General features: G+C 39.9%; 2 protein-coding genes and 1 long non-coding RNA gene across 9 annotated transcripts in view; 1 reads left to right on the top strand and 2 right to left on the bottom strand.

The window, feature by feature from the left end:
• The window catches only part of SYNJ1 (synaptojanin 1), an 88,037-nt gene extending 80,623 nt beyond the window's left edge, over positions 1-7,414 (bottom strand). For 3 of the 7 annotated variants that reach the window (XM_061133965.1, XM_061133957.1, XM_061133959.1), the window contains exons 1-2: positions 7,300-7,414; positions 6,239-6,384 (exon numbers count right to left, since the gene is read on the bottom strand). In XM_061133965.1, the coding sequence (XP_060989948.1) occupies positions 6,239-6,362 (124 nt within the window). In that variant the 5' untranslated portion in view covers positions 6,363-6,384; positions 7,300-7,414. Of the gene's footprint in view, positions 1-985; positions 1,111-6,238; positions 6,386-7,191 lie in introns of those variants that run through there. The other 4 variants (XM_061133963.1, XM_061133958.1, XM_061133962.1 and 1 more) reach the window with 4 other exon arrangements.
• Positions 7,415-7,534: 120 nt separating this feature from the next.
• LOC133049927 (uncharacterized) lies at positions 7,535-13,961 on the top strand. Its single transcript, XR_009691495.1, has 3 exons — positions 7,535-7,971; positions 10,929-11,043; positions 13,825-13,961. It is a non-coding gene; the product is annotated as an uncharacterized LOC133049927 (long non-coding RNA).
• Positions 13,962-14,607: 646 nt separating this feature from the next.
• Positions 14,608-22,502, bottom strand: part of PAXBP1 (PAX3 and PAX7 binding protein 1) — a 33,847-nt gene continuing 25,952 nt past the window's right edge. The window contains exons 16-18 of the mRNA XM_061133966.1: positions 20,155-20,301; positions 18,386-18,540; positions 14,608-16,611 (exon numbers count right to left, since the gene is read on the bottom strand). Coding sequence (XP_060989949.1) covers positions 16,494-16,611; positions 18,386-18,540; positions 20,155-20,301 — 420 coding nt within the window. The 3' untranslated portion in view covers positions 14,608-16,493. The remainder of the gene's footprint in view (positions 16,612-18,385; positions 18,541-20,154; positions 20,302-22,502) is intronic.

Genomic DNA, 22,502 nt, shown 5'->3' with positions numbered 1-22,502 from the left:
TTGGATGGCATCACCGACTTGAGAGTTTGAGCAAACTCCGGGAGTTGGTGAAGGACAGGGAGGCCTGGCATGCTGCAGTTCATGGGGTCGCAAAGAGTTGGACACGACTGAGCGACTGAACAACCCTGTTGCCCAGGATGGAGGAGTAAGGGTGCTTTTCCTTTTTTAAGCATTGATATTTAAAAGTTGCTATTTACTTTCTTTTTTATTAAATATGAACATTCCAAAAATTATTTATAGAAATAAAGTGAAATTTTGCAACCCTAACGTAAAGTCATATCTAACAAGTCTAAAATTCATTTTTCTGTGCAGCAAAAGTCAACTATAAAAAAGTCCCTTCTTCTTTTAGCTTGAAATTTTTTCTTAAAAAAAGATAAAACCTGTAACTTATCTAAAGGGCAATCATGGTGACTGGTAGCATGTGGCAATTAAAAAAAAAGAAAAAACTATGCATACTGCTTGTCATCACCACCTACTACACTTGTCATCCAAAATTCTAAAACCTGACATTTAACTTGGCCTGGCAAAGAAACTTGGTTTTAAATGACCTAATGCTAAATCAAACCATGTTTCCCTCTTATATAGTAATAATTTGTAGGCAAAACACAGCAAGTTTAACACTTCCCTCGTTAGAAAATGCTGCCCATTTCACTCAACTTTAAAATTCTACAGGCATTCTTGTCTTTTTGCTATTCATTCCTCAACCCCCCAAACAATAACCACCACCCTAACATCAGCCCAAATAATACTTACAGTGAAAAGCAAATGCTAAGACTATGTCATTGGAGCAGTTATTTAATCTCTCCAAGCCTCAGTTTCCACTTTTTCAAAACGGGGATAAAAGTACAACCCATAGAATTTAATGAAATAAAGCAAGTCTAGTGCCACAGTCGAAACTCTATGCTGAGAAGGTCCAGGACACTTCAGCAAACTCCCAGGAGAGATGAAGGATATTTTAAATCGAAGGAAACACGGAGATACTCACGACGTGCTGAGCACTGCCCAAACTATTAGACCGGGGTAGTTAAGAGTTTTTAACTTTTGATTGCAGTACATTCCTTTATGACATCATATCTTTGGGCAGCTGGGTTTTCAGTGGTTTCTCTGATTAAAAAAACAAAACAAAACAAAACACAACACTTCCACTCCAAAGTCAGCGTGGAACAGGCAAAGAGGGTGGTGCTGTTCTGTTCAATCTGGTGCCAAGGTTTGAAAAGCTGTTCAGTACTCAGCAGGCATCTCCAAACTTTAAATAAATAATTGTGGTTATTTATGAACAAGGTAAATTATTTTCAGTGTCTTGGCATCATTTTTTTCCAAACAGCTATTAAAGCTGTTGGGACATAAATATTTATTATTTGGACCTAACTACTTAATGAACATAACAGTGACTTAAGGGTGCTGTTAAAAACTTAATGAGACCCCAAGATGCCATGAGACAAGCGAGTTTAGGCACCTCTGGCTTAATGTTGGACTAGCAGAGTAACTTTCAGTAAATGGCAATTACGACTCCTTCACAGCATGCAGTTTCTGTGACAAAGATCTCAAGAATACTGTGCTAAAGTTTTATGGCTCATGTTTCCATGATAAGACAAAAGAGAGGGAAAAAAAAAAAAAAATGAGGTAGACAAGAAACTTAGATGAACAGCCTGGGGTAAAACTAGGTCCAGAGTTAAGGCCTGAAAATAACCTGGCCACTAGGCAGATAAAAGCAATTAATCCTTCCTACCACACCAGCATGTGATACCAAAAAGAACAGAAGCTCTCCTTTTAAGAGTTAGGAATTTACATCAACAATTTACATCCCCATCTTTTAAACAGGTGATTCATAAATTCTATTTTGAGCATCATCTTCCATTTCCCCTGGGCTGACCTTCTCTTTACTCCATCTTCTATTTAGGATACAAATATAAAGCAAATTGTTTCCCTTTACAGAAACATGAGAAGGGCTGAAAAACAATGAGATAGCCTGTGCATTTTATGCATCTATCTGTCTGACTGGCTACTTGTCCTTCCCTTGTGATGGTCTTTCCATGTGTCTAACTGTATAAAGAGGAGAAAAATTGAACTCTACATAAAACTGATAGATGTCTTCTTTTATCTCTTACTACATTAGTGTTATAACTTGTTGACCATCACACTTGCTGCTTATGCTGTTTCAGCACAGTATACTAGTCACAGTTGGTACCCTGGGTCACTGCTCCACAGACGACAAATTTTCAGTTCAACTGAACATTTTTCTGAACTAGAAATTTTCAAAAATGAGTAACACTAAAAATGAGCATGCTACTAAAAAGCATATTAACTATTAAAAGAATATTTCAGAAGGTTGTTAAATACATGCAATTAAAGAAATAACAAAATTTTTTTCTACCAAAACAAACTGTTAATCGTACTTATGAAGTTATAAACAACATTCATCACACAGATTTTAACTGGCATTTCAGAAAAACCTTAATGATGTGGTTAATAGTTAAAACTTTCAACAGAATTTTTCAGTAACAAATCCAAATAACAGTTAATATATGTGTTTTATATCAGCAATTTGTTCAACCAGCAGTTCTTTAAAAGATACAAAATAAATTTTACACGAAAAGGTACCACACTTTCAACATAGAATACTATAATTTAGTTTAGGTAAGTCTTCCCCCATGCCATTTATTTAATAATCATTTATTCTGCAATACAGGTAAGACACTGAACTAAACACTAGGGATACAAACATTATAATGATATCTGGGCCTTTTCTTCAAGGAATGCAGCACTGAGACACAGAAACTTCAACACAGTTTCCTGTTCTGTGATGTTCCCGTAGACTGAAAGTGCTACGGGAACTTTGGCACTTGGTTCAGGCTAAGAGTTTTAAGAAAATTCATTACTGACGCCATGTACGTGTGTGTGCTCAGTCACGTCCAACTCTTTGCGACCCTATGGACTGTAGCCCACCAGGCTTCTCTGTCCATGGGATTTTCCAGGCAAGAATACTGAAGTGGGTTGCCATACTGACCCCACAGTAGATAACATGAAAATTCTGGAAACATGGTTATTTTTGGATAAAATCTGCAAGCCAGGAAAGTTATGCCATAATTTATCATAGGAAAGCCTACATAAACCATGCTTAGAAACAGTCATGGGAATCAAATTATATCAGAACCTCTGGGGGGGCTGGAGCCTAGGCATCACTATTTGTAAATTATAATATGTATCCAGAGCTGAAAGACACTGGTTCACTGACTGATTAAGTCATAGTATCAGGACTGATTTAACATCTTTATCAACATCAAGACAGGACTGGACTGATTAGTGGATACCCAGGCCCTAAGAGGATCCAGGAACTGAGACGATTTTCACTTGCACCCTATTTTTTAACATGTGCCAATAATTGGAAAGACGACCTTTCATGGTGGGTATCTCATGGCACTCTGGCCTACGCCAAGAAAAGTGATTGCCAATCTTTACAATATGTATGGCCTAAGATGTCTAACTGTTTAAACTTTAGAGCTGGACAACTGGAGCCTGCAGAAGTCACAAACTTTGGGTACCAGAAGGCTGAGGCCTGCTAGGATCACTTCCACCACTGCATACAAGCATACAGAGAACAATGAAGGCAGCACAAAAAAAGCATTCACCTTGTGATAAAGACTAAGGTCCACAAAATTCAGGGAAGGAAGAGAATAAGAAGGAGGGGGTGGGTGGGGCAGATTCTTCTGGAAGGAAGAAGACTCCTAAAGCTGTAACTGACTGGCTTTGACTAGAAAGACAGAAAAAAGCATTCCAGCATTCCAGGAAGAAAGGATGGTGAGGGTTGGAAAAAGAACAATACTTGGGAAAGTGCTACAGTAACACCAGTGTCCCTTAAAGGAGGTCAACAGTGAATCATGGGGTGGGGCCAAATGATGGGAGGCCTCAATTGACAGGCTGAGGAGTTTGAACTTACTCTTACTGAAAAATGGGGTAACACTTTGGTTAAATATCAAAAATGATTTTAGAAGATTCTTCTGGCAGATTAACATGCAAGATGCACTGAAATTCAAAGGGCTAGATAGACAAAGATAAAGAGAACACCTCAGTATTTTCCCAGCACAATTCCCTGAGTACATTTTTTTTTTTGTATTCAAAAAAAAGTGAAGGTTTTAAAAATGAACATTCTACAGCACAGTATACATCTTGGTAGCATTTGGACTAGAATGTCAAATTAATTTTACAAGTCAAATGATTTATAAAAAGGTCTGTTAGCTCTTAAATATTAATATTTTAAACATTAAATTTTACAATAGAAAAGCTAATGACATACCTAGAAGATTAAATATCTATTTACGGGAGCTCTATAGAGAGAAGTAGCAAAGTTTTCTTCTCCTGAAAACAACTACTTATACAGTCTAAAGCTAATGAAAATAAAGAGTTAATAGGTAGTAAAGACAATGTTTTTAATATTCTTTTTCTTAACATGAACGCTAACGTCAAAAATGGGCTTCCTGGATGACATAGTGGTAAAGAATAAGCCTGCTAATGCAGGAGACACAAGAGATGCAGGTTTGATTCCTGGCTGGGGAAGATCCCCTGGAATAGGAAATGGCAACCCAGTCCAGTCTTTTTGCCTGGAGAATTACAAGGACAGAAGAGCCTGGGGGCTCTAATCCAAGGTGTCACAAAGAGTCATTCACAACTGAGCAAGAGTGGCAGCAATGCCAAAATGGATGGCTTGGGAGTTACTTTTTTTTTTTTTTTTTTTAACCATTATTTGTCATAAAAGAGGACTGCTGGAGGTTTGGAATTAAGATGATCCTTAGGCTTCCTGACCTACAGGTAATAAATACTTTGCAGCCAGAAATTTGACTTCCTAGTATTACTAACACCATTAAAGAAACATTTAGAATTTAGACAAATTAGGAAACCACTAAAACACAAGCAGCTGAAAAGCGTTTCATATGCTAAGACAAACCTTTTTCCCATAGACAGTCTTTGATCTAGATAGATTTCATCAGTATGAGATTTGTAGTACAAAGAAACATGCTTTACAAATTAATATTGTAGCAAGCGAGTTAGGTTGATTTAAGCATAAATAACAATGTAAACGAACTAAGTCCTGACTGATTATAACACATGCTAATTGTTTCTTAGAAAACATATAACCTCTTCTTGTTCACTCAAACCATGTTACTGCATTTACCAAAAAAATACATATTTCTTATAAATTGTTCTGTGCTTAAGATTTTCCATTATGTCACTATCTATTTCCACAATCAGGGTAAAATATTACTATTTTTGAGTATTAAGATCAGGTTTAACTGATCACAGTATTCTGCATGTTAATATTCTGTATGTAGATATTAGGGTCTTCAGCCTTTCCCTACCAAATCTGGAGAAACTTTAATACTCATGGGTTTACAGTTCTAAGTACGCCTTTCAAATGTTATTTTAACTTTTAAAAATATGACCAATACCCAAACTGATCCTACATAGCAAAAACATAATACAGAACAAGTAGTTATCACAAGAAAGTCTCTAACAATAATCACATTTGAAATAATCCCAAACTGAAGTTACCTGTCAAAATCTTATATTAAGAAATGTAATACTCAAATTAATATTTTTATTTTTAATCTCATCCATCTGCCCACAAAATAACCCAAACTTTACTAATCTACTATTTTTCCTGTGCTGCAGTAGTCCCTTTCTTTAAAATAAACTATCAAAATAATTTCTTAACCAATATGAAATCAAGCAGCTAGCTTACATGAAATTTTAAAGGTTGTTTAAAATTTTCTTAATGAAAATATAAGAGCGTCATCATAAGATATTCCAAAATATTAAACAAATATTCTTATAGTCCATGACTATACCTGAGCTGTAAGAAATTCTGTTCATTCCGCAAAAATGTCAGGTAAGCTGTTTTACAGGTTTACATGATATGCTATACATTGCAACCGTATTTTTTTGGAAAGAAAGATTTACTTTTAGAAGCAGCAGCAAAACCCAAGAAAGCAAAAATTTGTACCCAAACTGGCATCTCTCCCCACCCTCATCAAAAACCTGCAGCAGGCAAAGAAAACTTTGAAAAACAATAAGGTCTGGTTAAAAGGAAATAAAAGCATGACCTGTGAGGTGAAATACAATGAGGGGGTTATCAGAATCTTCTTTTGAAAAAAAAAAAAAAGGAAAAAAAAAAACCAAGGTTGAATCTGAATTATTGCAAGCAAACAGATCCTGATCAGCTGGGTTGAGAGAGATGACTTACAGAGCACCGCTACAGCCCCAGACTCGAACATGAGACATTCTTCCTTGTGCCTGGTTTCCACTATGAGGCTGAAAGGTGGGGGATCCAATTTGTGATAGATCCGAAATCCTTTGCTGAACGCCATTCTCCTTTCTTCGGAGGCAGCCCTGTGAAAACCAAGCAAAGCAAAGCAAATGAAGCTAATGTTTCCTTCTGCAGCAAGGACTGCAAGCCATCGAAGTCCTTCCCTGCCAGGTTTTGATGGGGGAGGGGGGGAAGCGGAGGGGGTGCGGAGAGAGCTCGGGGACAGAATTGTTTATTCCAAAAGATAAGTCATCACTGAAATTTTTACCGAAAAGCAGGAGGGAAAGCGGTCTCACAGCAAGGCAAGACAGGGTTCTCTTATTACTCCAAAGTTCCAAGAACGGTTTGGTTAAGATGAGTTTCCCTTTTCTATTTACCAAAAAGGAAAAAAATTGAGCCTATTTTCGCTCGGGAGTGGTTTATCAGCTTTCTGCTTCGGGATTTGTCACTGCCGTTTGAAAGGGAAAACGACTCGGAAACTTCAAACCGATCCGCTGGGCTGGGGGTCGCGGGGGAGGAGACGAAGGTGGGAAGGAAGGTGAACAGGGCTGATTCAAAGCTCCTTAGAGGTGAGAGAAGGGAAAGGATTATCCGACACCACAGGAGCTCCCGGGGCGGGGAGCGGCGGTGAAGGGCAGGAGAAGCCGCCCAAGCCCGGGACACCGCCGGCCGACGGGTCCGGGGGCCGGTAAATATAAATGACCACCCGGGGTGGGGAGAAGAGTCACGACTCGGGACTGGACCGGGGCTCCTCAGGGGGTCCCGGACCGTCGACAGCCAGGAAAGCGGCTCCTTCTCAGGCGGGGACGCAACCGCCTGAGCAGCCCCATCCCTCCATTATATACGCCAGAAGAGACGACCCGACGCCCAGACGGACTCGCTGCCTTTCCCGCGGGCAGGCGCGCTGACAGCCGCTGTCACCTCAGTCCCCCTCCGCCCGGCGCTGCGCCTCGCATAAAACCGGCGGTCTCCCCCCACCACGCCTGCCCTCCGCGTACCTGGGCTGCCGGCGGTGGCCGCTCGCCGCTGCCGCCCGGGCTGCGGAGGCGGAGACTGCTCCAGGAAGCGCCGGCCCGCGAGCCCCGCAGCCAGTGGGTCTGGCCGCGGCCGCTCCCCGCCCCCCACAGGCCGACTGTCTCACCTCTTCCTCCGGCTCCTCCTCCTTCCGCGGCCGCCGCCACCTCAACCGTCACTTCCGCTCCGGCGCGTCCATCTCTTCCGCATTGCGCCGCGGCCGAGGAACGGAAGGCCCGCCCCCTTAGCGGGGAAGGGGCGGGGCGTTGTGGGAGGTCCCGCCCCACTCCCTGACTGCCCCCGCGGGTCGCTTAGGCGTGAGCTGCCCGCCGCCTCCGCGCGCTGCGACTTTGCTTTGGGTGGCGTGTTTCCCCAGGCGGCGGCTGCGGGTCCCACCGCTGAGGATGCCGGGAGAGCGAGGATGCGGCCTCCCCCGCCCCCCTCGCGTGGTCTCCTCAGAGCTTACCGACCCTCCCCTAGGGTGCCGGGGAGGGACTCTGAGGAAAAAGTTTGGGGGCTTGCCTTAGAAGGGTGTCAGGACCACCCCTCACCACCCGCACCGGCCTAGCGGGCCCGGGGTTATGCCTGGGGACAGCAGCACGTCTGCCCAGCGGGCAGCGCCTGAAGAGCTGTCCATGGTGTCTCACGGCGTCTGGGTAGGTAGCAGGAAGAAGAGCTGGTTCCCCGCTTTGGAACAGCTCTGTTCTGTGCTGTTTTCTTGTGGTGTGTTCTGGAGCGCTCCGCAGCACCGTAAAAGAATTCTCTGCTGTCTGAAATCACAAGCCAGAATCTCGAGACTTCCACACGGCCGTACTGAGGCCCAGGCAGTAGCTCTGGGTCGTCACCGGATGGCGAATTGCTCTCGCCAACCGTGTAATTTCACAGCTCAGGGCATCTTATCATTTCACCCTATCCTCATTTTTAAACAAAGCATGCTTCCTGGATAATATCAGTTTGTCCCATGGACTTCTCAGTCCATTTCCACTTAATAGACCTAAACTTGGGAATGAAGTCAAAACCCACAGGGTCAAAAAGAATTGGAATAAACTCAAAAGAACTCCGCACCTCAGGAAATCATTTCCTCTTGCTTTTCTCTCTTTGCCTCTTCCCCTTCTTGCTTTTGTCAACAACAAAAGCAGAATTTAGTGTATTGCACAAGATCATTTTCCCTCCAGGCCCTGTCATGTGACTCAACATTTTTTCATCCATTTTAGAGAAGCTGAAACCACCCGGGTTTCAGGATACCAAAGTAGCTATAATTCATAAGCAAAGAAACCACTTCTTTTATGGAAGGAAATATGCAAAGACACTTGGGTTTAGTTTGAGGACTGGAGGGGATTTCTCTCGTTTAGTACCATCTCCTTAGAAAAACTGATTTTGCTCTTTGTAGTGCTTTCTTACAGTAGCCTCAGAACTAAACTCATTAAGACACTCTACTGGTCCATGGTTGCTTATTATTATTATTTTTTCCCTCTCCAGAAGAATCTATTTCTTTTATGGCCACACCCTGTGGCATGCAGGATCTTAGTTCCCTGAGATCAGGGAGTGAACTGAATGTGGCTGTTAAAACCGGAGCCAGTTTTAACCACTGAACCACCAGGGAAGTAACCAAAAGAATCCATTTCGATTGGTGGTTGCACTGGACAGAGAAAAATGAAATGGGAGTGAGTGAGAATGGACTTTTTTCTTTTTTGCCTTTCTAGGTATATTAACTTGTATAGCCCCAAAGGAATAGCAGATAGATAGGCACCAGAAAAACTTATGGAAGGTTATGGCTTCAGGAGATGTGTTGATGTAATTGAGTATGATGCTGGCAAGTTGTTCTTTTTTTTTATGACAGTTGAGACCCAGAAAAGTTAACTTGTTAAAAATTACTCAGTGTGATGATAAAATTAAAAAAAAAATTAAAAGAACAAACAAAAAAAATTACTCATTTTGAAGTAGGGTTGAGACCACCAACCAAACTTGCCCACTCCCTATCAGTGCTAGGCTCTTTTCAGTGATCTGCCTATTCCTGGTTCCTTTGGATTTCAACTAAGGAAATTTAGGTCAACATTTCTTGGTTCTGGGTCTGAATTGCTGCTTTTTTCTTTGAATTAGACTGGACTATTTTTCAAGAGTTTTCAGTAGAAGGCCACAGCTTTACCAAACCCTTTCAAAACAGATCATTGTAGTCATGAAATAAGCACATGCTCAGGGTTTAAAAATATACTTGTGTTAGTCGCTCAGTTGTGTCTGACTCCGCAACTCCACGGTCTGTCCATAGAATTCTCCAGGCAAGAATACTGGAGTGGGTAGCCATTCTCCAGGGGATTTTCCCAACCCAGGGATCAAACCCAGGTCTGCCTACATTGCAGGCAGATTCTTTAAAAACATAAGCGCCATTTTATTAGTGACTTTTAAAACCTGTTACTCCTTGTTCATCTTGTCTCTCTTTCCGATTTGTACTTCTATATTACAACACTTGAAAATAAATGGCCAAATTGTCACCAAATTTGAAGAGTCTGGAATGGGCTGACTTTAAAATACAGGTTAAATGGCATACACAAACTTCTCAGTGAAGTCCTAAGGGCCTATGGAGATGGGCTGACACAATCTTGACCCTTGAAAATGAGCAGTGAGGCCTGTGGTTGGATGAAAAATACCACCTCCTAAAGATATCCACATCCTAACCCCCAGAACATGTGAATATTAATTTATGGGGAAAACAAGTCTCTGTAGATATGTTTGTGTTAAGGATTTTGAAGTTACTTTGGATTATTTGGGTATTCCCTAAATGCAATCACAGATGTCCTTATCAGCAGAGGGAGACTTTACACACATACATGCACACACTTACACACCCAGAGACAGTATAAAGACAGAGGTAGAGACTGCGGCAATGTGGCCACTAGCCAAGGGATGTCAGTGGCCACCAGAAGGCAGGGAGGATTCTTCCCTAGAGTCTTAGAAGGGAGCATGGTTCTGCAAATATCTTCATTTCAAACCTCTGGACTCCAGAATTGTGAGGAAATGAATTTCTGCTGTTTTAAACTACACAGTGTGTGGTAATTTGTTACAGCAGCCACAGACAACCTAACTTTCCATCAGGAAAGTTATATAAGACAACGTAACTTTCCGTCAGGAGAGAAACTGAGATCACTAAAACAACCCCACAGATGTTTAAGATAACAGTTCCCATAGCTTCGATGAATTGAAGGCAAACACTATGGTTTTTAGTAATTTCCCTGGTGGTCCAGTGGTTAAGAATCTGCATTTCCAGTGCAGGGGGCACAGGTTCCATCCCTGGTCAGGGAACTAAGATCCTACACACCAAAACAAAACAAACAAAAAATCTAACATGATTTTTCAATGTCGGGTTTTGACCAAATTATTCTCCTATGGACAACTCCCTGTATTAGGTTGAAATTTACATTTGCTGTTTCTTTGGAAAATGATTGATTATCCCAATAACATAAAAAATATACCATATGTTACAAGGCTATGAATTTTGACATATTCACCATGTGTATTAGTAGTAGTCTACTTTTCCTGGATTTCCTTATCAAAAATGCTACAAAGCATTTGGCAAATTTGGAGAATGTTAACAGCCTGATTCTGTTATCTTTAATAGCTTCTTTTCAGAGACAGATACAGATCTTCCTATCAAGATCTGCAAAGATCCATTATAAAGGCATGGATGACTCCTTGTGAAAGAGAAAACAATGGTCTTGAAGAGCAACACAATGGTAAGTTACAAATATCATTAGTTAGCTATTTGCTTTGAACAAGTTCATAGTAATCAGTGAAGGATAAGATTTTAAACTGGAAAAACAGAAATTTTGTCAGTTGAAAATATATAAGTTTGAGAGCAGAATCATTAAGAATAAAACCAAAAACATCAAAGACGCTTTCATGGTCAAACTGCTTTTGTGAAGTAGCTTAAAATGGTTTCTATAGGACTTGTCAAATCTTTTATCCTTTATCATGTATTTTGAATAATCAAGCATGGGGTATAAGGTACATTTTCCTAAATATCTTTTTAAAATTTACTTTATTAAGTTGATTTACAATGTTGTGTTAATTTCTGCTGTACAGCAAAGTGATTCAGTTATATGTAACTTTTTTTCATATTTTTCCCATTATGGTTAATCATAGCATATTGAATATATTAATCGTTTCCTGTGCTATATAGTAGGACCTTGTTCTTTATCCATTCTGTGCGTTAAGTTGCTTCAGTCATGTCCAACTCTTTGTAACCCCATGGACTATATGTAGCTCACCAGGCTGAGCTAGTCCATGGGACGGACTCTCCAGGCAAGAGTCCTGGAGTGGGTTGCCATGCCCTACTGCAGGGGATCTTCCTGACCCAGGGATTGAATCCGCATCTAAGTCTCCTGCATTGGCAGGCAGGGTCTTTACCACTAGTGCCACCTGGGAAGCAAATATAAATAGCAGGACCTTATTCTTTATCCATTCTAAAGAATGGATTTTTACATCTGCTAATCCTAAACTCTCAACCCAACCCCACCAAACCATGGGACCACATGTCTGTTCTCTGTGAGCCTGTTTCTGTTTCATAGCTAAGCTCATTTGTGCCCTATCTCAGATTCCACATATAAGTGATATTATATGATCAGTATGTTTCTCTTTCCGATTTTGTTGTTGTTCAGTCACTAAGTCATGTCTGACTCTATGAACTACAGCACACCAGGCTTCCCTGTCCTTCACTATCTCCTAGAGTTTGCTCAAACTTATGTCCATTGAGTCAGTAATGCCATCCAACCCTCTCATCCTTTGTTGCCCCCTTCTCCATTTGCCTTCAGTTTTTCCCAGCATCAGGGTTTTTTCCAGTGAGTCAGCTCTTCACATCAGGTGGCCAAAGTATTAGAACTTAGGCTTCAGCATCAGTTCTTCCATTGAATATTCAGGGTTGATTTCCTTCAGGATTGACTAGTTTGATATCCTTGCAGTCCAAGGGACTTTCTGACTTACTTCACTGCTATGAATATTAGGGTGCATATCTTTTTGAATTTCAGTTTTGTCCCTATATGCCCAGGAATGGGATTGCTGGATCAAGTGGCAACTGTATTTTTAGTTTTTTAAGGAAACTCCATACTGTTCTCCATAGTGCTGCACAAATTTGCATTCCCACCGTCAGTGTAGAAGGGTTCCCTTTCCTCCACACCTTCTCCAGCACGTTACGTGTAGATTTTAAAAATCATGGCCATTCTGACCAGTGTGAGTTGGTACCTCACTGTAGTTTTTATTTGCATTTCTCTAATAGTGACATTAAGCATCTATTCATGTGCCTCTTGGCCATCTGTATGTCTTCTTTGGAGGAATGTCTATTTAGGCCTTTTGTCCATTTTCTGATTGGGTTTTTGTTTACATATTTTGGAAATTAAGCCCTTGTCAGTCACACCGTTTGCAAATATCCCAATTTGTAGGTGTCTTTTTCTTTTATGGTTTCCTTTGCTATATAAAAACTTGTAAATTTGATTAGGTCCCATTTATTTATTTTTGCTTTTATTTCTATTACCTTGGGAGACTGACCTAAGAAATCACTGCTATGAATTGTGGTAGAGGATGTTTTGCCTACCTTCCCTTCTAGGAGTTTTATGGTGTCGTATCTTATATTTCAATCTCATTTTCTTAAAGACCGTTTAAAGTAACAGCCCCTTGGAGAAGGAAATGGCAACCCACTCCAGTATTCTTGCCTGGAAAAGTCCATGGACAGAGGAGACTGGTGGGCTGCAGTCCATGGGGTTACATGACTGAGCATGTGTGCACGAGGGTGGAGGGAGATGGGTTGGTAGCAGCAAAGTGGTAGAACTAAAAAAAGAAAAAATAAAAAATGAAGTAACAGCCCCTGAACTGGTGGACCACAGTATACATTCTGAGAAACGCTGTGCTAGGCATTCTCCTCGTACTGGATGATTCTAACCTCTGAGCCTCTGTGAGAGTTAGGGGTGACGGGGTCGGGAGGAAGACAGTACAAAAGACTGGGGCTCAGAGGTCCAGAAGCAGGTCAGTGACCAGTCAATGTTGCATATCAATACTGATTCCATATAACAATGTTTAGCCTGTCTGCCTTTGCTGAGCAATCTGCAGTCTCTCTTAGAAGCTATGAACCCAACACCATAGACAGTTCTTATTTTCATTTACTTGAAACAACAGTGTTCTTTGTCATAATCAAGGAATGGCAACACTCCCTTTACTACATGGATATTACAGTGTTAGAAATGAGAAGTCATTGTAACCATAAAAAACACACTACAATGTAGCAACTGACATTTTCATATTGTATCTTGCAGCTCTAAAACGTGACTATTTTTAGGAGGATGTCATAATTTCAAGGGAAATTCTCATTTAAAACAACATTAGGCATTTGTCCAAATGCACTGAACTATACGTGTTTATAGAGGGTAAAACAGTTATAATAAATCATACCCCACAAACCTATCTTTAAAACAACCAAGGAACTCTGTATTTTAGTATATTCTCATGAGGAAGTCACTTGCTTTCAGATTCCTGAAAATTCTGGGCCAGTTCGGGGTGATGAGGTCATCACTGCAGACAACTCTGTTCAAGTCAACTGCAACCTTGTGAGAGATGACATGGAACATACCTGTTTTCCTGACACTAGGAAGCTGGTGTGGTCAACGTGAAACCGTGCTCCTTTACATCTCCAGAGTGGCCATGCTCCTCAAGAACTGTCCTCTACCCATTACTGAGCTGGTGGGGATACAAAGGCAGGCCAGCTCCTGGAAACACAAAACTCCTCAGGACCATGGCTTTGTACTGAGGACTGTCAGCCTTGCTGAAACTTCCTGAGAACTCCACTGATGTCTGACACCTTCCTTAATTCCTTCCTGCTTACCCTCAGAGGTCACACTTGCTCACAATCTCTTGGCTCTCTCAGCTCCTTCCGCTTCCTCTCCTTCACTCCCATTAGCATTTCCACCCCCAAAACCTCCAATGCCATCTCAGGGACTGCTCCCCAGAGGACCTGAACTAACACACTGGGGGATTTACCCTCCCCCTCCTTTCTTTGGCCAAGGGTTGCTCCCAGGGACATGAGGTGGTGGACCCTCTAGCCTGTAGCACAGGCTGAGAAAGCCCTCCGGCAGAGCTGCAGATGTTTGCACCATGACATCAATAAGGATGTGGCTCACCAGCATCATCTGGTACACAGCAGTAGTTATCGGTCTTTACGACTGTGATTTATATTGTCTCAATAACTTTCCTTTTCAAAAACCCTCCTCATCTATTTTGCAAGTATTTTGGAAGACTGTGCCAAAAGAAAAAACTGAAAGACAAAAACCTCAGCTTTATTAAAATGTCACCCTCTGAATTTAAACATTTGACAATTTCCTTCCTAAGAAAGAATGTCCTTTACCTATTTCAGGAATAAAAAACTTCTGGTTGAGATATGAGAATTACTTGTTTAATGCACAGTTCTATGCTAAATTCACCTTACACCAAACTCACTCCTGAAAGTATAAGAGCCTGATGAATTTTATAGGATGAAGAAGCCGAGTTTAACTTCGAGTCCTTAAAAGCAGATATAGGAAAAGTAATCAGTCCAATAGGTTTCAAAAAACAAATTTAAGGCACAAATGATGTGCATTTCATATATATATATACATGTTTATATATTTTAGTACACTGAAGTTGAGAATAAGCCTTCTATTTTAATTCTATTTAGTAGGTCACTGGGTTGTAACAAAACTCATTAAGAATGAATCTGTAGGGATAAGCTGTTTTCCTACAATAAAGATAAAATTGACAAGAGCAACAAAGAGTACATGACACTGTTCTAAACAGTATTTGACTGGACCAAGGATACTCATGCTAATGATCTCACTATTATTAGTCATTTGAAATGCTCTAACTAAAATTAGTCGCCAGCCAAATACAACAATGGTTCTATTTAAAAATTAATTTAATGCTTGGCTAAAGCTTAATTACAATTATCAAACAGTAGTTCTTAATTTCCAAAAAGTTCCTCTTTTGAAAATCACAGAATCAGAAAGCATAAAAGTTCTCTGAACATTTACAACATGGTATAAATATTATAGGGCTTCCCTGGTGGTTCAGTCGTAAAGAAACCACCTGCATTGTGGGAGACCTGGGTTCAATCCCTGGGTTGGGAAGATCCCCTGGAGGAGGGCATGGCAACTCACTCCAGTATTTTAGCCTAGAGAATCCCCAAGGACAGAGGAACCTGGTAGGCTACAATCCATGGGGTCTCAAAGAGTCAGACACGACGGAGCAACTAAGCGCAGTAGATAAATATTATAGAAGACCATGGATATTAAACTGCCTGGGTGAGGTGAATCAGCAAAATGTGTTCTTTATTGCATATATAACTCACATGTGTGGGATCTGAAATATAACGCTAGACTACTAAAATGCAAATGCATGTATTTTTTTAAGCTGGTCAGGGAGTAAAATCATGAATGAGACAGGACACTCAGCCCAAAACCATGGAGTTAGGTTGTGGGTCTATTACTTCCAAAAATGAAACATCTGTGTTCTCTTCAGAAACCTATGTTGCCTATATTATTTAGAGCTCACATTAAACAAACAGTTGACTGTAATGCTAACTCAAGGAAGGAAAGTTCACCACTCACCAATGACTAAGTCCACACTCAACTCTCAATTTTAAGGCAGCACAGCTTCAGTGACAGCAACAGCTAACCAAAGTGATGAATACTTAGTCACTTGCCAGCCCTTTTGTTGCAACAGTGTAGTAATTTCCCTAAGACAATTTGCTACTGAATAATTTTTCTGCTCTTAAAAGGCTTACTCTGTAGAAAAACACCCAAATTTCCAGTGTGAAAGTAACTCCATGGTGGTATAAATATATATATGCATAACTATATAATATATACTGCACACATCCTTTACAGAGAACAATTAACTGAGAGGGTTAATTTAATTGACCATATAAAATACTTCTGTAAACAAAGTATGGCAGGCAGTAAGGAGACCATTCATATACTTCCTAGAAATAATCTGAATTCCTTTCATTCTGAAGAAATTGCATTTAAGGACACAGTATTGAATATTAATAACATTCTTTGTATTAAAATGAGTCAGTATTTTACAGTTTAAGAAACTTTACATATATACAAAATTTTTACACTGGGAATGGTATTAGAGCAAATAGGCTTTTTTTAGTCTCATAGATCTATTTTCCTTCGATCAAAGACTTAAATTCTTTCACATTGTGGTCACTTGCAACAGACATAGCATGATCCAGAGCTCGAACACTTGCAAGGAGTTTTACTATCTGTTTTATGTTTTCTCTAAAAAAGAAAAAAGGAAACAGAGATAAGCAAGTTACAGCATGTGAAAAAATTATCCATATTTAAAAAAAAAAAAAACTCCTGTTTAGATGATTAGCCAGAAAAAGGACTCATTAAAAAAAAAAAAACAAAAAAAAAAACCACCCCACATCTCATTCAGATCCATGATTTTCATTAATATCTAGAAAGGAAAGAAAGTAATCTGTTGCCTAAATATTTCAGAGCCCAGCCACCCATTCCTTCCCAAACCCGAGTCCTAGCTCTTCTAGAATATACCAGGAACACAAATTGTATTTTTGAGTATTCATCACCAATCCATCAAGATCCAGCATAACTTCCATTCCTCTAAAATCCAATAATAAAGTATAATCTGGCTTCCTTTATCACCCAGCTACAAGTCATTCTCAGCAATCCTCAAATTTTAGCATATACCAGAATTAGCTAGAGGAGTGCTGAAACACAGACCACCAGGCCCCTCCCTCGGAATTCTGTTCAGCAGGTCTGGGGTGAGGCCTGAGAATCTGCGTCTCTAGCACAGCTCCCAGGAGATGCTGCTGCTGCTGGTCCAGGAAGTGCGTTTAACATTAGTGTGACTCAGTGTGACACTGTCAGTTGTCTCTGCTCTACAGAACTGTAGTAAGCACCTCCCTGGGAAGGATTATAATTTGTAAGATGTTGTGACCCACATAGAGCCTACTTTATGTGCACTGCACACAGAAGGTGCTTAAATAGCTGCTAAATTCTTTTCTGTAGAAAAGTGAATACTGTTTGTTTATATTTGAACTCCCCAAAACACTGCAACCAATACCAAAATGACACATTAAGGATGAAATAAAAATATAAATCATAATTACCTGCCAAAGATTTTTTTTTTAACGACTGAAGTATTTACTACCTACTTTCCCTTTTTTAGCATAAAAGGAACCAAGTTTTCTTTCAAAATAAGGTTCTTTTTCATGGAAGGGGAACAAAAGGAAAAGAAAAAAGATTTTCTTATGGTGGTACAACTGGTGATGTGATCAAAATGAAAATGTAACTCTGACATTAGGAAGAATATATGAAATGAAACTAAGACACAGCAAGCTGCACAGCGTGGCCAAAAAAAAACAAACAAACAAAAAATTTCTTCCAAATGGTATTAGTAGTTGTTATTACTATTACTTTTATGCTAGAGATCTATCCCCAAATGATTGAACTTCCAAGACAACATACTGAAAAAAGGTAATAGTTTATTCATTCCTTCTCCAAAACCCTTCATAAAAAAATACGTGTAAGCTGCTCCCATAAATCATGAGTGATGACTTAGCCCATGGTATGGATGTAAAAAACTTAACACAGAGCACAAACATCCCCAAATTGGGATATAACCTTCAATATACTGGGGTTTCAGTGGCTATTTTTTCCTGGGTTTATATTTGTAAAATGAACCTCCAAAGACCAAGATGCATGACATTCTAAGAGTCTACAGTCTCCCCAATTTTTCAAGGGAGAAGACAGAGATAATAATCATTCATTCATTCCCCTTACAGCTAGTGCTTACTAGAAGTCGTCCCTTAATATCTTCATGAATAAATAACATACTGAAAAAAGATTAGGTAAGAGTTGCAAAAGTGAAAAAATACAATGCACATTTTTGGTAGGTTTATCAATATAAAGTCAATGTATAATTTAAAGTAAAATATAAACATGTTTCTACCAAAAGCATTTTAATAATACTAGACCCAACAACTAAGACTCTAGATCACTGTTTCATTCAGTAATTACAAATAATTACCTTGCATTTCTTTTTTCCACATCAGAGCACCCAATACTATTTCTGTAAATTGTATCTGCTAAGTGTACAAGGTATCGACAGAAGTTTTCTAACTGAGAAATAGTTCTTTCTCCTTTCAGATTCACGAACCACTGCTTGGGGAAACAATTAATTACCTATGGAGAAGAAAGATGTAGAACAGTTAAAACAAAAATAAATAAAGTGTCTAAAAGCTGAGTCTAGACAACAGGTATAATGTATTTAACTAGAAGATATGCTATATTGAGCTACGTATTAACTAATTACTTAGAAGGGATATTCTTTTAAGCCAGATTTTCTATGTAAGCTATATAAATATACCTGGATTTACCCTAATTTTAAACTTCAACAGACACCCAAAGCAAAAGATAAATAATTTCTCCAAAATTTAAGTAAATTAGGGACATAAAATTGATAACCAACTGCCTCACTTTCCAGTCTTTGAAACCCTACATGAATTGAACTGACCTTTTGTCAGCAGTTTTTGATGTAATAATATGTATAGCATAAGTACCAAATTGCAGCCCCTCCCCGGCAGAATGGGTCAGTCAGCAGGCATCTGTGCCGACAGCGGGAGCCTCGCCACCCCAGAACAGGGTGAAGAGAGCATCACGCCAGCGGGGCAGGCTAGGCAGGCACCTCAGCAGGGTCAGCACAGCATGGCGGCAGCGTGGCATGGGGAACCGAAACCTGAGCAAGGGGAAGCCTGGCAGAAAAGGCGCCCCACCGAAGAACCCGGGGATGCTTGGAGAAACAACGGATTCAAGCTGGACCAACAAGTACCAGCTGAGCCTGGAACATCGTGCCAGGAAACAAGGAAATGCTGCCCCAAAACAGAAACAAGGTCACAGAGGTCAACCTGGAGCCCATACTAATCAAGTCTAGGACAAATCTTGCCAAAGATGCAAAATGTGAATATAGCCATGAGAGAATATCAGAAAACCCCAAACTGAAGCACATTCTACAAAAACTGGCCTATCATTTTCAGGGGTGTCAAGGTATGAAGGTCAAAGAAACCTTCAAATGACAACTGAATGCAAAGGATGATTTGGAAATTTCCTTTGCCAATTTCTTTGGATGTTATTGAGACAGCTGATAAAACCTGAAAAGAGCCCTAAGGATTAGGTGACAATATATAAATGTAATTTCCTAATGTTGATGTTTATACTGTAATGTACAACAAAATCTATGTTTATAGGAAACAAGACACAAAAATCTTTGATGGTGAGAGAGTATCATGTCAGAGAATTACTCTGACACGGTACAGGTCAAAAAGCTATACTGTACTTGCAGAATTTAACTGTATTATTGTTTAAAAATAAAAAAAAACTATCAAAATTGTGTATGTAACACATGCATATAAAGTAAACTCATGCATATAAAGCAAAAAAAAAATTAACTAAAATTACTTCTTAAATGAGAAAAGAAACCATTTCTTTAGTAACACTTAGAATAGCATTCATTCAACTGTCAAAAAACTATCTCCAAGTTAAAACTTTTATTAGTACCTACAAAAATAAATAGATATAGATAGATGGATAGCAGGATAAATACACACATATAACAGCACAAATTTTTACATAAAAAATGATAAGGGGATTTGGGACTACCTAGGAGGCAAGCTGACTGTCCACATTACAGCAAATTCAATAATCAAAGGGGTTTTCATAAATTTCTCAAATTTCTTCAAACAAAACAATTCACCTTAACATATATGCTTTAAAAACTACAATATGTGTCATTTAACTCACATTTTGGGCTTTTTTGATGCTGTCGTCTCCATATTCTGAATTCTGAAAAGCCATGAGAATGTATCTATTTAATAAACCATCTATTGATAATTCCTGAAGAGTTTTGTTTGAGAAAATGCCATACCATTGAAGAAAATTCCCTAAGAGCTAGAAAGGAGAAAAGAATTATTTTTCCCAGTTCCAGTGAGATATAATTGACATGTAACATTGCACAAGTTTAACAATTTAAACATATAATAATTAAAATATATATTGTGAAATGATTACCACGAGTTTAGTTAACATCCCTCCCTTCACAGTTACACATCTTTTTTCTATTCTCTTAGCAATTTCAAATATACAGTGCACTTCATTACAGTGCACTTAATTACAGTCACCATGTTGTACTTTAAATCCTCAGAACCTACCTTACAACTGGATGTTTGTACCTTTTGATTCCTTTACCCCATCTCCCCATTTAGACAGCATATTAAAAAGCAGAGACATTACTTTGCCAACAAAGGTCCATCTAGTCAAGGCTATGATTTTTCCAGTAGTCATGTATGGATGTGAGAGTTGGACTATAAAGAATGCTGAGTGCCAAAGAACTGAAGCTTTTGAACTCTGGTGTTAGAGGAGACTCTTGAGAGTCCCTTGGACTGCAAAGGAGATCCAACCAGTCCACCCTAAAGGAGATCAGTCCTGAATATTCAGTGGAGGAACTGATGCTGAAGTTCCAATACTTTGGCCACCTGATGCAAAGAGCTGACTCACTGGAAAAGACCCTGATGCTGGGAAAGATTGAAGGAGAAGGGGACAACAGAGATGAGATGGTTGGATGGCATCACCGACTCAATGACTCAGGAGTTGGTGATGGACAGGGAGGCCTGGAGTGCTGCAGTCCATAGGGTCGTAAAGAGTCGGACTCGACTGAATGACTGAACTGAACTGAACCCCACCTGTGGCAACCACAAATCAGATCTCTGTTACCAGAAGTTTGTTTTTTTGAGAAGAGAAAAAAAGTACTGAGAGGCAATGTAAAGCGATTAAATTAAGTACATACAAAGTAAATAACTTACACACTAAAACACCTTATGAAATACCGTGGACCATGTCTTGCCCAAGCACTAAGAAGCAGTTTTGAAGGGCCTGAATATTTCCTAGAATGACTGAGATTAACTAAACTTTAAATAGCCACACAGAGTTAGTAATTACTGTAGTGGACAATGCAGGTAAGAACAGTTTACATCATAACAAAGTACTGGCAGAGAAGTGATTATTCTTAGATAAATGTCCTCACTTGAAAATCATGAAAAATGTCATAGTCCTGTGACCCTGACAAAAGATGGAAATTCTCTTTCTGACTACCACATTGCATGCTTCCCTGGTGGCTCATTGGCAAAGAATCCACCTGTAATGCAGGAGACTTGGGTTCAATCCCTGGATTAGGAAAGTCCCCTGGAGAAGGAAATGGAAATCCACTCCAGTATTCTTGCCTGGAAAAATCCCATGGACAGAGGAGCCTGGCAGGCTAAGTCCATGGGGTTGCAGAGTCAGACGCCACTGAGAGACTAACTTATAAGACTTGCATGTTTACCAGACCTCATGAACCAGGACACTGGAAGCTACTTAAGCTCAATACCCATACAAAAATGGAAGTCCCCACCCATTCTACCATAAATACTTCTATGTTCTCAGTATTTCTCATCCTAGGAAATGACAACATTATCAACCAATCAAGCAGGCCACAGCCGACATGTCACTCCCAACCTCTCCCTCAAGCTGTCCCTTCTCCTGGTCCCTGCTGCCACACCCCTAACAGGAGCTGCTGCCATCTCTTTATGGCTCTGGCACAGTTCTTCTCAAGCAGGGTTCTGTGACAGAACTAAATCCTACAGAAAATGATTTGTGTACATTCCAGGTACATACACGATAGAGGCCTCAGGGCACCAGGAATTAGTTTGTTCACAGAACCACAGTTGGGAAGAACTGAAGAGTCAGACTGGCCTGAAGGAGACTCCCATCTCTACCAGTTAACAAAGAAGTAAGCCTGGGTAGGTGATTCTGCATGCCACTGTCCCATCAGTGGAGTTAAAGCTCACAGGGCTGTTGTGAGGATTCAAGAGGATAATCTGTATAAAAGGTGTGGTCCAGTGCTTGGAACACAGTAAATATGTAGTTAAGTACTAATTCCCATTTTCATTATTACCATCTTTACCTACTTCAAACCATTATCTCCACACAGCAACTGCAATATCTAAAAAATGGCAATATTTTTCAAGCACCTCCCTACTTAAAAACCCTTCCATGACCCATATAAGGGCAGATGATTTTCAACAAAGGTACAAAAGCAACTAAATTTAATAAAA

Source organism: Dama dama, chromosome 31 (assembly GCF_033118175.1).
Source record: "Dama dama isolate Ldn47 chromosome 31, ASM3311817v1, whole genome shotgun sequence".
Classification (NCBI taxonomy): Eukaryota; Metazoa; Chordata; class Mammalia; order Artiodactyla; family Cervidae; genus Dama; species Dama dama.
This window is presented reverse-complemented; position numbering and strand designations above follow the sequence as displayed.